The 13916-nt window shown below is 32.9% G+C and overlaps 1 protein-coding gene across 9 annotated transcripts in view; it reads right to left on the bottom strand.

Annotated features, from left to right (window-relative positions):
* Positions 1-14: 14 nt before the first annotated feature.
* Positions 15-13916, bottom strand: part of LOC117153978 (uncharacterized) — a 70223-nt gene continuing 56321 nt past the window's right edge. For 3 of the 9 annotated variants that reach the window (XM_076617321.1, XM_033328531.2, XM_076617322.1), the window contains 8 exons: positions 11313-11430; positions 10567-10698; positions 10377-10400; positions 10096-10131; positions 9185-9349; positions 8840-8956; positions 7197-7270; positions 15-3630 (listed from right to left, as the gene is read on the bottom strand). In XM_076617321.1, the coding sequence (XP_076473436.1) occupies positions 3270-3630; positions 7197-7270; positions 8840-8956; positions 9185-9349; positions 10096-10131; positions 10377-10400; positions 10567-10698; positions 11313-11430 (1027 nt within the window). In that variant the 3' untranslated portion in view covers positions 15-3269. Of the gene's footprint in view, positions 3631-5283; positions 5309-7196; positions 7271-7330; positions 8726-8839; positions 8957-9184; positions 9350-10095; positions 10132-10376; positions 10401-10566; positions 10699-11312; positions 11431-13916 lie in introns of those variants that run through there. The other 6 variants (XM_076617326.1, XM_076617325.1, XM_076617323.1 and 3 more) reach the window with 6 other exon arrangements.

Below are 13916 nucleotides of genomic sequence, written 5' to 3'. Positions count from 1 at the left end.
ACATAAACTAAGAATGCATTCAAACATAATTTTATTTATTTATTATCCTATCATATTTAGGGCCACAGAGAAAATATATTTATACATAAGTATAATATACAAATTAGAATAAGGTTTATCTATTACAGGCAAATTATCAGTATTTCTATTTAATTACAAGTGAAAGCTTTTTTATTTATATATGTATATTACTTTGCAAATATTAAATAAGACAGATACTACTTACACTTTATTAAAGATCTTACAAGGTTAATTTGTGCCTGCCATATGTTTAATATTAAACATTCAAAGATGCTTATGATTAAATTTTACATTTCTAAGTACAATACTACCCCAATTGAGGAATAGCAGTACTTATAGTGACTTATTATTTTGTTATATTTAAATCATTGCTTAAAGAAATTTATGTTTATTTGATAATCTGCTATAATCTAGTCATATTTAGTTTATTAAATACAAAGGAATTTCACATCATAGCAAAATCTTTTTATCAATTTTATAAACTTTAATATTCTTGAAAAGCAATAATTACAGTTGATTAAAATGAAGGAAATTAAAATTGATTTAACATTGCAAATGAATTTCAAGGAGAAAGCTTGTGTTTATACACAAATTTGCAAGTCATTCATAATTTGTTAATTAACTAATCTTTTTATTTTGTAATAATTTCAAAATATTACAAATTGTTAAATTTCTGTTGAATTCAATGCACAAAGATACATCTTGCTAAAAAGTTGTTTCTAGATGCACTGTAGATAGCTCTATTGCAAATATGTATAACACATTTCCACATTAAATGGGTGTTATCACTTTAGGAATGTTATCATCTTAGGAATGTTTTCAATTGGAAGATATATAGGTTAATATAGTAAAAACATATGTACATTGAAGTAATATTAAATTAAAAAAAAATTATGCTGTATGTTTATGTTAATTTATGAAATAAAATTATACGGAAGTTAACGAAGTCCCAGCAAAAATGGGTAGAAATGTATAAACACAAGTTTCTCAGATTCTACATAAATTTATTTGTATCGTTACATAGAATATTAAATAATAGAGAGAGAACTGAAAATTTGATAAATGATTGATAATACAAAACAGAATATAAAACACCGAAATTTTTTCAATAAATAATAATATTACAGATATTAAAGATGAGAAAGACAGTTAGCGATAAAAAAATACAAAGTTTGTACTTTCCCTTGACAAAACTTTTACTTTAGAGATCAGTAAATAACTTCATTTTAAATTTAGAAAAATGATTTTTAATAAAGTTATCTTTATTGTTAGATCAAATATACTCAATAAAAGGTTTTGTTCAATCATTCCAACAGAAATATATTAATAATTAAAATAATCAAAACATCCGTAATTATTTTAGAAGTAACATTATTTTGTAGTAGTCAGTCTGTAGCTTTAAAAATATTCTGTCTACTGCAATATGTTTATATATATATATATTGATATTTTCTTGTCTTTCATTATGAAGGTAACATATATTAAATTCAGTATTGTTTGCATATAAAAAATTGTTTTATGCCCTTAATTTCTTTTTATTATTATAGCATTTTACAAATTAAAGAACAAATAAAAAAATGTACAATATATATACGAGATATTTAGCATCTCCTGATGTCAAATAAATTTGAAAGTAAATTTTTTGTTTTTAATGAAATAATACAATATACATATCATCATATGATTAATTTATTATGAACCAAACTCTATAAAATTGTTACATGTTTACCAATCATTTATAGCAATATTTATTGTCTTATTTATTATATTTATATTAGTTACATTGTCATTTCATAACTTCCTTTTTTCTTCTTAACTAATCACATGAAAAAATGATTTTATAATCACTTTATGTTTTTGTTCGATGAATCAGGAGACTCTAAATATTAGATTTAAATTAAATTGTAAATTAAAAAAATGTAATAGCACCAAATATAATCTTACAAAACAGCTATGGAATAAATTATAAGTAACATAAGTCGTAAAAAAAATCTACAAAATTATCCTGATTTTGATAATGGTGGTTTACTGTTGATATCAGGGTCGATTAAAGGCTATTATTTGACATCAAATATTTGTACATCAAATAAAAAATAATGTAAAAAGATTGTTTTTTTTTTCGTTAAAAATTTTGCAATCAAGATCAATGTTTGTTATATTTAAAATCAAAGCTTTTATGTCTGTATAAGACATAAATTGTTACAATGATTAATCCTTTATCTTGTGTTTCTACTCTAAGTACAATAGTTGTAAAAGAATATAATGTACACTTTAAAAATATTACACTACAATATTGCACTGTAATGTAATTAACATATGCTGTAATAGCAATAGTATTGCACTATAGTATATACCACATATGTATAAACCACATATGTAATAAATTACTGTACAATGCTATAGCATACACCATATGTAGTATACATATAGTGTAATTACGATAATTTCACAAGACATAGATTATATGTTTTGTATGTATTTGCTGCATTTAAGTGTACTTTAGTAGTATTAATTTTTAAGATATCAAAATGAAAAATAAAAGCTGCAGAATTCACATATTTCTTTAACGATTAAAGCTTTCATAGACAACTATTGTCAATTATTATGAACATAAATAAATATGTACTATAACTTTTGCATCCAATAAAAATGTGACTAATGCTCACATGAGATCTCATAAGAGTGTACGCAACAAGATAAACGGATACTTTTTACAATATCACAAACATTACTCAAAGTATTCTCTAAATGAAAGTTAAAGCTATACATCGACATAATGAATGTATATCTTTAAACTTAGTCAGATAGAAAGTAATTAATAATTTACAATGTGTACAACTCAATGATCTTGTTGAATGAACCATGGTGATAGTTTCTATATGCGATGTGAGAAAATCAAATGAAACGTGAACTTTAAATGATAGGAACTTATGAATTGCCCTTAACTCTCAACATATAATTTGTACATTATTTTTGCAGTTTACGCGTAACGAACGCTAACAATTTTCTGGTTATTCTGAAACTACAATAAAAAAAATTTTGCAAAATGATAACGAAGTATCAATTTCAATGCTGAAACTAAAACAAAATGCACCTAGATTACATATAGTTATCACATAGTAGCAACATGCCTGCTACGAATCGGCGGCAATAATTTCATTTAGCTATAAATAAAATTATCAAGCTATCTGAGCAGATCTTCGCGATCACGCGAATATGAACTAAAATTCCTTTTTAAAATAAAGTAGTTACGTATTGTGCGGTCGGCCTGTTGAAGTTAAGGTCCTCGCTGATCGTGGTATTAGCGTCGATGTCGCAGGTTTTCTAGCCGTCGGAATACACGATTTCACGGGATTTTCTTCCCTTTTTATGTCATGTTGTTCCTTGTCGTTCGATTCGGTGGACTTGGTGTCTTTCGGTTTGATAGTTTTCTTGTTCGAAGGGCTTTCTGCCGGCAATTTATCCGTATGCCCATTTTGACGATGCGAAGTTTCCTCTTGACGACATTTTATTGTACGTGGTATACGATCGGTCGACTTACGTGGGCTTCTGTTACCGTTAAGCTCTCCGAGCAATGGAGGACGCTGTCTATCCCCAGAATCACTCCATCTGCAAGTAAAACGATCAATCTCAGCGATATTTACATATTTTCATATTAATTTGTCAGATTGATGCAGAAAATTCCTATGACCACATATGCAATTGTAATATTTTTCGTGCACGAGTGCATATACGTTTATAACCTGTATATACGTATATGTATAAGGCATACGTTTGTTGCGGCTACCAGTGTTTCTCTTGCAAGTAACAGATTTGTGAGAGAAATATAAAAAGACAAAATTCGTTATTCTTTTTATACATAATAGCAGATTCATACATAATTATTATTCATAGCATTATCTTAACGTTGTAACAGAAACGTATACGAATTTTTGCAGCAATTTGGTCTTTTCATCTCATGATACAATTGCTAACGAATTTTATACTTTTTCTTTTTACAAAAAGTAAACTTTTGAAAACCATATTTATTTGCATCTTCGATAATTTTTATTCGACGAATAGATCGAATGTTAAACGTGTTAAAAGAGAACGATTCGAAATTATATGTGAAGATGAAACTCACCCCACACAGCTATCAAACGCAGCATGAAACATTATTAATTGTAAATCTATTATAATCTCAAAAGAGTATTTTAAGAAAATGAATAATGAATAATTTTCAACTGATCATATATATTTATCTATTTGTATTACATGCTAGGAGAGTTAGTATGCCATGAATGTTAGAACAATATTACACAGATACTCTGAAAGCAAATTACACATTTTATACGATGTACCATTAAAGTTGCATTTCGAACTGTTGAAACATTAAAATTTGTTAGTTAAAGTACTTCGAACTTTGCCTTCACACAGGGCTTGCAATCGAATCAAATTATCAGTATGTGTTCCTTCTAATTATTAATATAAGTAAAAATTTACAGATCAACGTTATTTTCATTTAAAGAAGTATCCAAGAGACTATTGTCTTCCATTTCTTAAACGATGAAACGCACGAAGGTTATACATTACATGCGCAAACTTATGCATATTATTTTTGTTTCTTGTTTTATAAAAAAGAAATATATACTTTTTGCTGATATCTGTTACTAAAAATTCACAAGTAAATGTAACATTATTTTTCGATATTAATTTCTATTTATTCGTCCAACTTGCACTGATATATTCATTGAAAAAAATTATTCTAACCTAAATAAAACACTTTCACCGATTAGACTATCGATATCGACAGAAGAATATACGTGTACCACTTACGATCGAATACTACAATAGAGTCGTTCGCCATAAAATTAAAACCGAACTTTAAAACACAAATTTTACAATGATCTGCAAGATAAACGTTAATCGATGAGCCTTTCAGGTCTTGAATGAATCTTTTCGAAATACATCATCGATAATAGCAAGGAGATTCGGTCACAAACCCTGTGACGCAAGACAAAATGTTACCAAACGCAGTCGAACGTTGTTTTATATTAGTTTGCGTTTGTAGTAGGTATCCAAAATACATAATCGAATAGAAGTAGCACGAAACGAAAGTAAAAGCAAAAGATTATTATCACACTTGTGCATGCAAAAGGAACGAGAGAAGTGTTAGAATTGAATGATCAAACAAGTGATCCTAATGTAAAAAAGATGCACGAATATAAGGGCGTTTAATGCAGAAAGTAGCAAATATCCCAATATTAAGTCACATAAACTGACCGACTCTACCTTCCCGATCCTGAAGCTGTCTCACATGGAATCATCGGAGAAGGGTAATGACCAGAGCAGCAAAAACAACATGTTATTTATCACAAACTTCGTGACGTCACATGTGAAAAGTATTTATGATATTTGCATATGCTGTAAACTTATCTACGTACATATGTATGTCTAATTTCTCACTGTAAATAATGTTTAAATGTATAAATGTACTTTTTTTGGTACAGATAGGATTAGTTATTATCTTTATATACAGGGTGGTTGGTAACTGGTGGTACAAGCGGAAAGGGGGTGATTCTACGCGAAAAAAGAAGTCGAAAATATAGAATAAAATTCTTTTTTAATTTTTTTTTTTTTTAATTTGTCCATCGAGAAAACGATCTACAGTGAGATCCGTTATAACGAGACGCGATGAAGTGCACGCGTACCGAGCCAAAATTCAAAGTCGATTTTCTCGAAAACAAAGCCTGAAACGAAAAATTTTTATTCTATATTTTCGACTTCTTTTTTCGCTTAGAATCACCCCCTTTCCGCTTGTACCACCAGTTACCAACCGCCCTGTATATAAATAAGCAAAATGAGAAGTTTAAAAACGAATCTTTTGGAAAATGAAGTCTCGTACAAAAGTATTTCATTTCCCGTTTTAGACGTATTTTTCTACCTGCGATCGCTATGTTCCTAGTTGTACCATAATCGTTGTTGCGTTTCATAAGAACATGATTTCTTTCGTTTATCGTATTACACGCGTCGTCGTGTCTCGTGTGAAAAAGAATGTATAATGTACGAATCTTTTCATCCAAAATATCTAATGACTCTGCTTTCTTTCTAACAACATTCCGTACGATACAATCTGTATACATATACAGTTTGTATTTTTGTCGAAAAAAGTTGAGGAAAGACTTTGCGAGCTTTTTAGATACAGTACTCGGTGGAAACGAGCAAAAAGATCTTGATAAACATGGGTCGAAGAAGCATTTGTTTCGCAGTTACGAAGCTTTTTTGTCGGTAAGACATTACCTCTACGACATATGTTCAATACGCTCTCCGATCATTTCGACACGTTTTCTCATAGAAGCACAAGCACGTCGATCCTCGGCGTTCGTTTTATCTCTTGGCAGGATTTCTCTATTCATAGTATTGATTCGTTCAACGAAGCAACTGGTTTACCCTATACGCTGTACTCCTATGCACCAAACAAGTACTTTTACGTGCAACTGTGAAGGTAAATGATTTTCGAACCCACGTTTATTACGATTTTTTAATGGGTGTGGAAATAAGTTCTTTCCGACAGACTTCTCGCTGGTTATACAGAAATTTTGTACACAAAAAGACGAAAAAGAGAAGAATAAAAATCTCTACGGCTGATAATAACACAGAGAATATCTTTTTGCTTAGTTCGATGAGCACTACGTGTCGTCAAAGTTCTTCCGCAACCCTTTTTACACACCCTGTATATGTCTGTGTTCATTGAAACATTGTTTCGATGCCAATGCATGTGTACACAGCTACTTGTAATTAATTCTCGTCAATGGACGGTTTTACTACTTTAGTCTTCCATCTAACACGACTGATTTGGAACAAATTTATAGAGATATCTATGCGATTAACAAGAGATAACGTACTATTATCTTAAATCTCCTAATTTGTGTATTCTGTACGGGGGGGAAAAGACATGGGGAAAATCCGTAGGAACTTAAAACGTACCGTGATGTTATCTTTCGGTGAGAAATATCGATTACGACTCTTATAATTGCGTTTTACATTTTATTTCATTTAACTTTCTCTCAGTCGTTCTTCTATCGATACACTTTCCATTAAGATGGTTCAATTTGGAAAATTAAGTTTCCCAAGGTTTTTCCGGCAAGTCGCTTTTAACGATGAAATGAAGATGAAGAGAAAAAAAAGACTCTCACCTAACTAGAGGTCCCATAACATCTTCCTGTGGGAGTGTTTGCAGGAGTGATGATCCTGCTGACACTGGACGTGTCTGTTTCGACAATTAGACACATAATAAATAAGTAAATAAATAAATAATATATCGGCAAACGACATAACAAATAGTAATGTAACGGTATCGTGTGAGAAATAAATATCAATAATTGCCGCAAAAACTATAATTATAATAATAGCAATAATATCTGCAATGCCCAATCCGCCGTGTCCAGGGAGATAGGTAATAATAAAATAATAATATTATTTAGAAACACGTAATATCGTCTATATATGTGTGTGGTTTAAACTGTTTGGACACACTCAATTATTCATTTTACGGATACATGGATTTGACACGGATGGGTGTAGTAAATTGAAAATGAAAACTTGTACGTGTGAGCACATTAATCCTTTCATTCTCACGGTTAACATATGGCTGTATATTTAGAATTAAGAAATAAAATTATCGTCAGTATAAACTTTTAAGCTATAAATTTACCGGGTGTAAATTTTATCATTTTTTATTTAATACATTAGATTCCATCGAAATACATATTTCTTCGTCATCGTGCAACAGCAATCAGAAAATACATAAAAACGCGCTTATTTTATTTCTCCCATATGTGATCTTCCTTTGTAAACAATTGCCACCCGATTATTTGTCGCGTCGCTTAATACAAGCGAAAGATACGATCAATTTGAGAATGAAAGGATTAAACGCATGTAGTATGAATAACGATTATGTTAGATGAATGATGTCGTAAGGTCGAAACGATATTTCTATTATTGAGTTGGCAACTAAGCGATTGCGAATTTTTTCATTAGGTGATATTGACAAAATCTGCAATCACTTAGTTGCCAAACCCAATATATTGGTATTTCAATCGTTTTCGATTATAATATGTGAGACATCTTAGGTATGTACAGTATATCATCTGGAATAATTCTAAACATATCTTAATCATAACTTCGATGAAAAATCTGTAATTTTCGAGAAACGGAGGAAACGATTCTCGGGAGACACTGACAGCCTTACACGAATAAAATATAAAATTTGAACGTACGTTGCATAGAAAATTCGATATTTCCACGTTTCAATTGAATCATTTCTAACCCGGCGTCGATACAAGTAAAATAACGACGTTGAAACGCGTAATCAGAATCTGCTAGAAGTTGGCTGATTCGAGTTTTATAAAACAAACAGCGCGTTTTTCGATGGACGATGCTAGCAATGACAAGTGAAGTGTGTGCAACTTAAAAACAATTATGCCGAACTTTTATTTACAAAAACCAAACAATTCATAACTAACGTGAACTATATAAATATACGTAAGATATCAACATCGTAAAACGTCCAGCAAAAAGTGCACAATAAAGACTGTTGTGTCAATGGTTGGTTTACTATCCTCGAAAAGAAACCGCATTTCAACGTTCCTATGTGTGCTTTTGACACATAAAGCAAAAGCTAATACTTGTTCTGTGATCATCGAAATACTTCGACCAAATATCTCTAGAACAAAAATGAACATCGGTGAGATGCAGATTGCCAGACGGTTAACGTCTTCGCTCTAAATCTTCGTGTTAAAGATGTAATGCTATGGGGAACAGTGAATTTTAAACGTACCTTCTCTGTTTGCGTCGCTGCGTTGCACGTATTCGGGGAAGAAAGATTTTTGTGATTACTGGTTAAAGCGCATGTTTGACCATCGCCATTAGGCCCTTGAAGTTTCGATATTTGGAACTAAAAAATTCAAAGTTTCGTCAATATTTTTATACAAACCTAGGCAACTTTTTGGCGAAGAATTGCAAGTCGAATTACGAAGCTTTATTACAAGGTTCCTACAAGTTTGTACAGACATAGACGTTTCGATACAAAGATATTACTCCTTTACAAACAATAATTCTATAAATTAAAAAATCTGCTTTATATTATTTTTCATTTTTTTTTTTTTTTTTTTGGACTTTTTACCTGTAGCACTTGTATCGTTCGATCTCTATCCTCTACTTGGCCTTGCAGAAAGACAACCTGCCTACGTAAATCGGCCAATTCATCCGCGATACTGCTACCACCACTACCCGGAGAGGTACTCACATCCGCGGTACCAACTTCGTTCAGGTTGTAGAAGAGACCATTCTGAAATTTATCAAATTTGCATACATTGCATCACTTTATAACGACGATAACGTGATATTCCTAGCCGCTGAAGATTCTAGTCTAGCGTTGCGAAGTTTTTAAGCCAAAGATACAGAGTGGAAATTATTTTTCCATGCAACTTACGATTGTTTCCAGCTTCCTTTCAGATTATTATTTTTCTTTTTTTTTTTTTTTTTTTGGAAATACACCGAAGGTGAATTACTGCGATCAAACGTTCTACTTTTCGTACTTTCGAATTTTAAAACGTCAATGCCGAAGAAGCTAGCAACGAAATTTAGAGGATTTTAGATTCAGCGGATTCTTTAGGAGTATCGTTGCTCCTTTTCTGCGGTTTCCAGGAGTTGCCCTCTGTATCTTTGAAGCCTTCGAACGAGATATTGAGAGAGAAAGTCGGACCACGCTGTACACGCGTGTCTTTGTTTCTGAATGTCGGTTCGTGGCATTAATTTGTACCATACGAGGCGTGTTAAAGCAATAATCGTACAAAAATGAAGGAATTCTTACTCGCGCGTGTATATCTTAGAAAACGAATTAATCGATTTGCCCAGCTAACTGGAATATCGATTCTGATTGACGCGCTATTGCTCTCAATATCTCGGATATCGATATTTTTCGTAAATGCATATTTTCCATATTCGATATTAAATTTGCAAATTGGCTAAAAATTTGCTAAAAAAGAGATTTCGAATAAACGTAAACAGATATTTATTGAAAATAAAACTGACCTTCATAGCATTATCGAATGGGTTGAGAGTTTCTGCCTGTAAACATAACGCAAAGCATTGTACGGCTATTTAGCATCTTACAATTGGACAAAAATTATAACAACGATAAATACAACGATGAAACAATACGATTGCGATAAGTAAAATTATATAAGAAAAAAAAAAGAAAAATAAAGAAAGATTATAACAGTAGTAAAAAAGGAATAACACGATAGTAGAAACTCGATATAAGAGCAAAAGTAACATTTAAAATAATATGTGCAATAAAGAAAACAACGTACCCTCGTCAAACCGTTCTCTTCTGACTTGAAGGTAAAATCATGGTTGATGAGAATAATGGAAAACATAAAAAAATGCGTGTTAATACAAAAGCACATCGATATACGTATGTGTGTACGACTTAAAAATGCAAAAAAAAAAGAAAGCGTTTTATCGTCGATCGCTTGAATTCAATATGCTTATTCAATATACCTCCTGAAGTACCCGTTTTAATTTCAGAAGCATTGTTTTTATTGAACCAATGTCTTGAAACATGTGTTGATAGGTATCGCGATCAACTCGCAGACTCCCTTCATCTCCGGAGTCGAGACTCGGTGATTGGATCTGAAACGAGATATCACACAGGTTTATTATACGTACAGTGTCTACGAAAAGCTATTTATTTGTCTATTATTTATTATCTATTTATTTATTTATTCTCCATCTATACACAGTATGTGTTCGTAGGGTGTGTTTGTATAATATGAAAAATATAAACAATATTTATACACCACTGGATTTAATATCGCGATTATATTCGAATCGATTCGATCCAATTGTAATAAATTTTGTGCCATTTAGTTCGAGTAGAACGACAAGTTGAGTTTTATGTAAAATATAATACGCGTCTACTCGAGACATTAAGAATAATATAAAATTTGAATATTACCTGTGTAGACTTCGTTATTTATTTTTTCATTTATCGCGCGAAGAATTGCGAATAAATAAAACGTACGCTTCTATTAGCCGTGACAAATCTTCTGATATATTTGACAAACAGTTAATTCGATTCGAAAATACCAGTCCATAACAGATGAATAATCTCTCGAACACCGTGGTGTCCAAATATTTAACAATAGTCGGTCGAACATCTTTTGAACGACGATTATAACGTGGTAAGAAAAATAAAGAAACAGCGACAGATAATAAAAAGACAGATCGTGTGAAGAGCGACTTACGTTTCTCGATATTCTTAAAGGACTGGAGAATTGACGATTACGTGTACTATCTATGGAACGTGGTGAATCGGTGACGGATTTATTTCGCCAAACCTTTGTCGTCTTGTCGCAGTCGGTCCTGGAACAAACACGCGTACAAGAACGTTATAATTTCGAAGTAACGCATTTCACAGATTTTCTTGCACGGTACGATGTTCGATCGAAACCGACCATACTTTTGGCTTATACTTTTAACGAACGATCCAAAGTATGCGTCATTTCCAACGAATATCTCGAAAAAGAGATAATTATCCTCGAAGAATTCCCCATCTTAAATCGAACATTTGCTCGTGCGTTATCTCTCAAACACGCGAATCTTTGGCCATTAAAAAACTTTTCTTATCGTTCGCTATCGATCTTATTTATTTTACATATTCTTTCTCGCGAACGTAACTCTCGCTCGTAGCGTTATTTCCAAGGACAAACGAACTCCTTCGCTTTGCGAATGGTCGTATCGATTCGCGGAGAACCGATCGGTTCGTAAAGACGTGTGTATCAAACTGTGTTCAATTTCAATCAAAAAGGTTGATCGTATTTACTGCTAGTCGACCGCGAAAACCTCCGTACGAACGAACAATCGACCAACGTTCTGAGAAACGAAGCTACCTTCCAATTTGGCTCGTAGCACGTGGTTTCAGCAAAGAGGCGGCAATGTTAATAGGATTGCTCGTAGCTCTTCGTTGCCTTGGCACCGGCGATCCTACGGTCGGCGTCGAACACTCGGACGACAAGCCAGAATCGCGACCATCCTCGCCGTTTCGACTCGACGCGAGTCCATTCTCGTCCTCAACGTTCGCACTTGCACTCGCGACTCGAGGCCTTCCGGTTAAAACCGTTCGTTTCTTCGCACCTTTCGATGATTCCGACGTCGACGATGCCATTGCACTCGACAATCAACTTCGAGCCACCGTTAGAATCCTCGTTTCCCATCGATCTCGGTTTTCTAATTATTTTTTATTATTTTCTCGAGACGGCACCTCGGGACGGATCGGCGAACGCTTCATAGGCTTTAGGAATCTAGCGGGCTTTAATTTAAACGGAATTTAATCCAGGCGAATTACAAGTCGTTCTTCCTTCGTACGAGATTTCTACGACTTTGTAATTTTACATCAAATCGCTTGGCTCGTAATTCGCAGAATTCGCTTCGACTTTACTCGTTTTATCGTCGAACTTGTTATTCTCTAGGATGTAGTTAAAATCAAGCGACGACGAGTATACGCAGGGCGAATAACTTGTGTTATAAATTTCACGAAAAAGGTAAATCAAACCGAGCAAGAGTCACGTTTCTATTGGACAAAAAAGAAAAATTTACGATTCGTCGTTGAAAAAGCGAGGGTACCGTTATTAAAAATGTAAAAATTGCCAGAGAATGATAAAGTAAAGTACGCGAAACGATCTGGGGAAATAGACTATATACGTAGTAAGGTACACAATCGGAGAAAATAACTCAATTTATAAAAAGCGATACGTTGTACCGAGTATAAACACGAAAGAGAATAATCGAACGATTTGAAACTGGTTTTTATAAAATACGTAATCGGTTTATTGGAAGTATAAAGGAAACGTATCACTAAATGTCATTTATATCACTTTTCACTAAAATTTACAGTTTCTATAGTAAATGGAAATTTGTTTTGGATTGACGTGTATACAGTTAACGACACTGGTAATTCGTGACCCACACGATATCCGAGTTATGATATTTCAACGACGCGAATATCAGTCGGTCATTTGTTTCCCATCGGTTCGATACGGAGCTTCTTAAACATCGTGGGTGACACTGACGGAATTGTGGAGAAAATATACGAAAACATTTGCAACTACCACGCCAGTAGCGAAACGAGGAAGACCATTCGTCGTAAAAGGATCGTGAAAAATTCACCGAGTTGTTAATCGCCGCAGGGATAAACGGTGTTTTATTTAAGCCGATGAGCTTTTCAAAGAATCGTTTAGATTTTGCAGCAATTTCTAAAATCTTCTTAAACGCGCTTGTGACATTTTACGCATTTTAAAAGGAAGACAAAGTCTCTGACGTCATTCTTTTCGCATCATTCGTTGCTTTTTCTCGAGTTATCCATATAAGAATTTTAATGCCGCCTTCGTAGGATGTTTCAAGGCCATCTTAAGATGAAATATATAAAAACGCAGTGTGTATCCTTCGATAGCGTACAATTTCTGGTTGAAACGTTTTCTTTCGTATTATCCGTATTTTTCCAGATATTCGAGCATTTTACAAGGAAGATAGAAGAAAAATTCGGAAGGAAGAATTAGCATCCATTAATTTTCTCTGCCAGTATTTCAAACTATAATACAAGTAATGTTATTAAAATTAACGAATCTATACGTAACGATACGCTTGACCGAATAACTGTAGCCTACTGCCATTTAAGAATTCATTGAACTGACCTTTCACGGGTAACCTTTGCCTGTGTTTTGAATTTTTGTAGGTAAAATTGCGTGACTACGATGTATAACGTGGACTAAACTGTTAATTATACCAATAGCGGCGTGTGTTGCCACGTGTCATATTGCGGTGTAATAAGAAATTTCTTTAGGTCGCCAAAT

The sequence above is a fragment of the Bombus vancouverensis genome, chromosome 3 (assembly GCF_051014615.1).
Source record: "Bombus vancouverensis nearcticus chromosome 3, iyBomVanc1_principal, whole genome shotgun sequence".
Taxonomy (NCBI): domain Eukaryota; kingdom Metazoa; phylum Arthropoda; class Insecta; order Hymenoptera; family Apidae; genus Bombus; species Bombus vancouverensis.
Note: the sequence above shows the minus strand (reverse complement) of the source record. Positions and strands in the feature narration are given on the sequence as shown.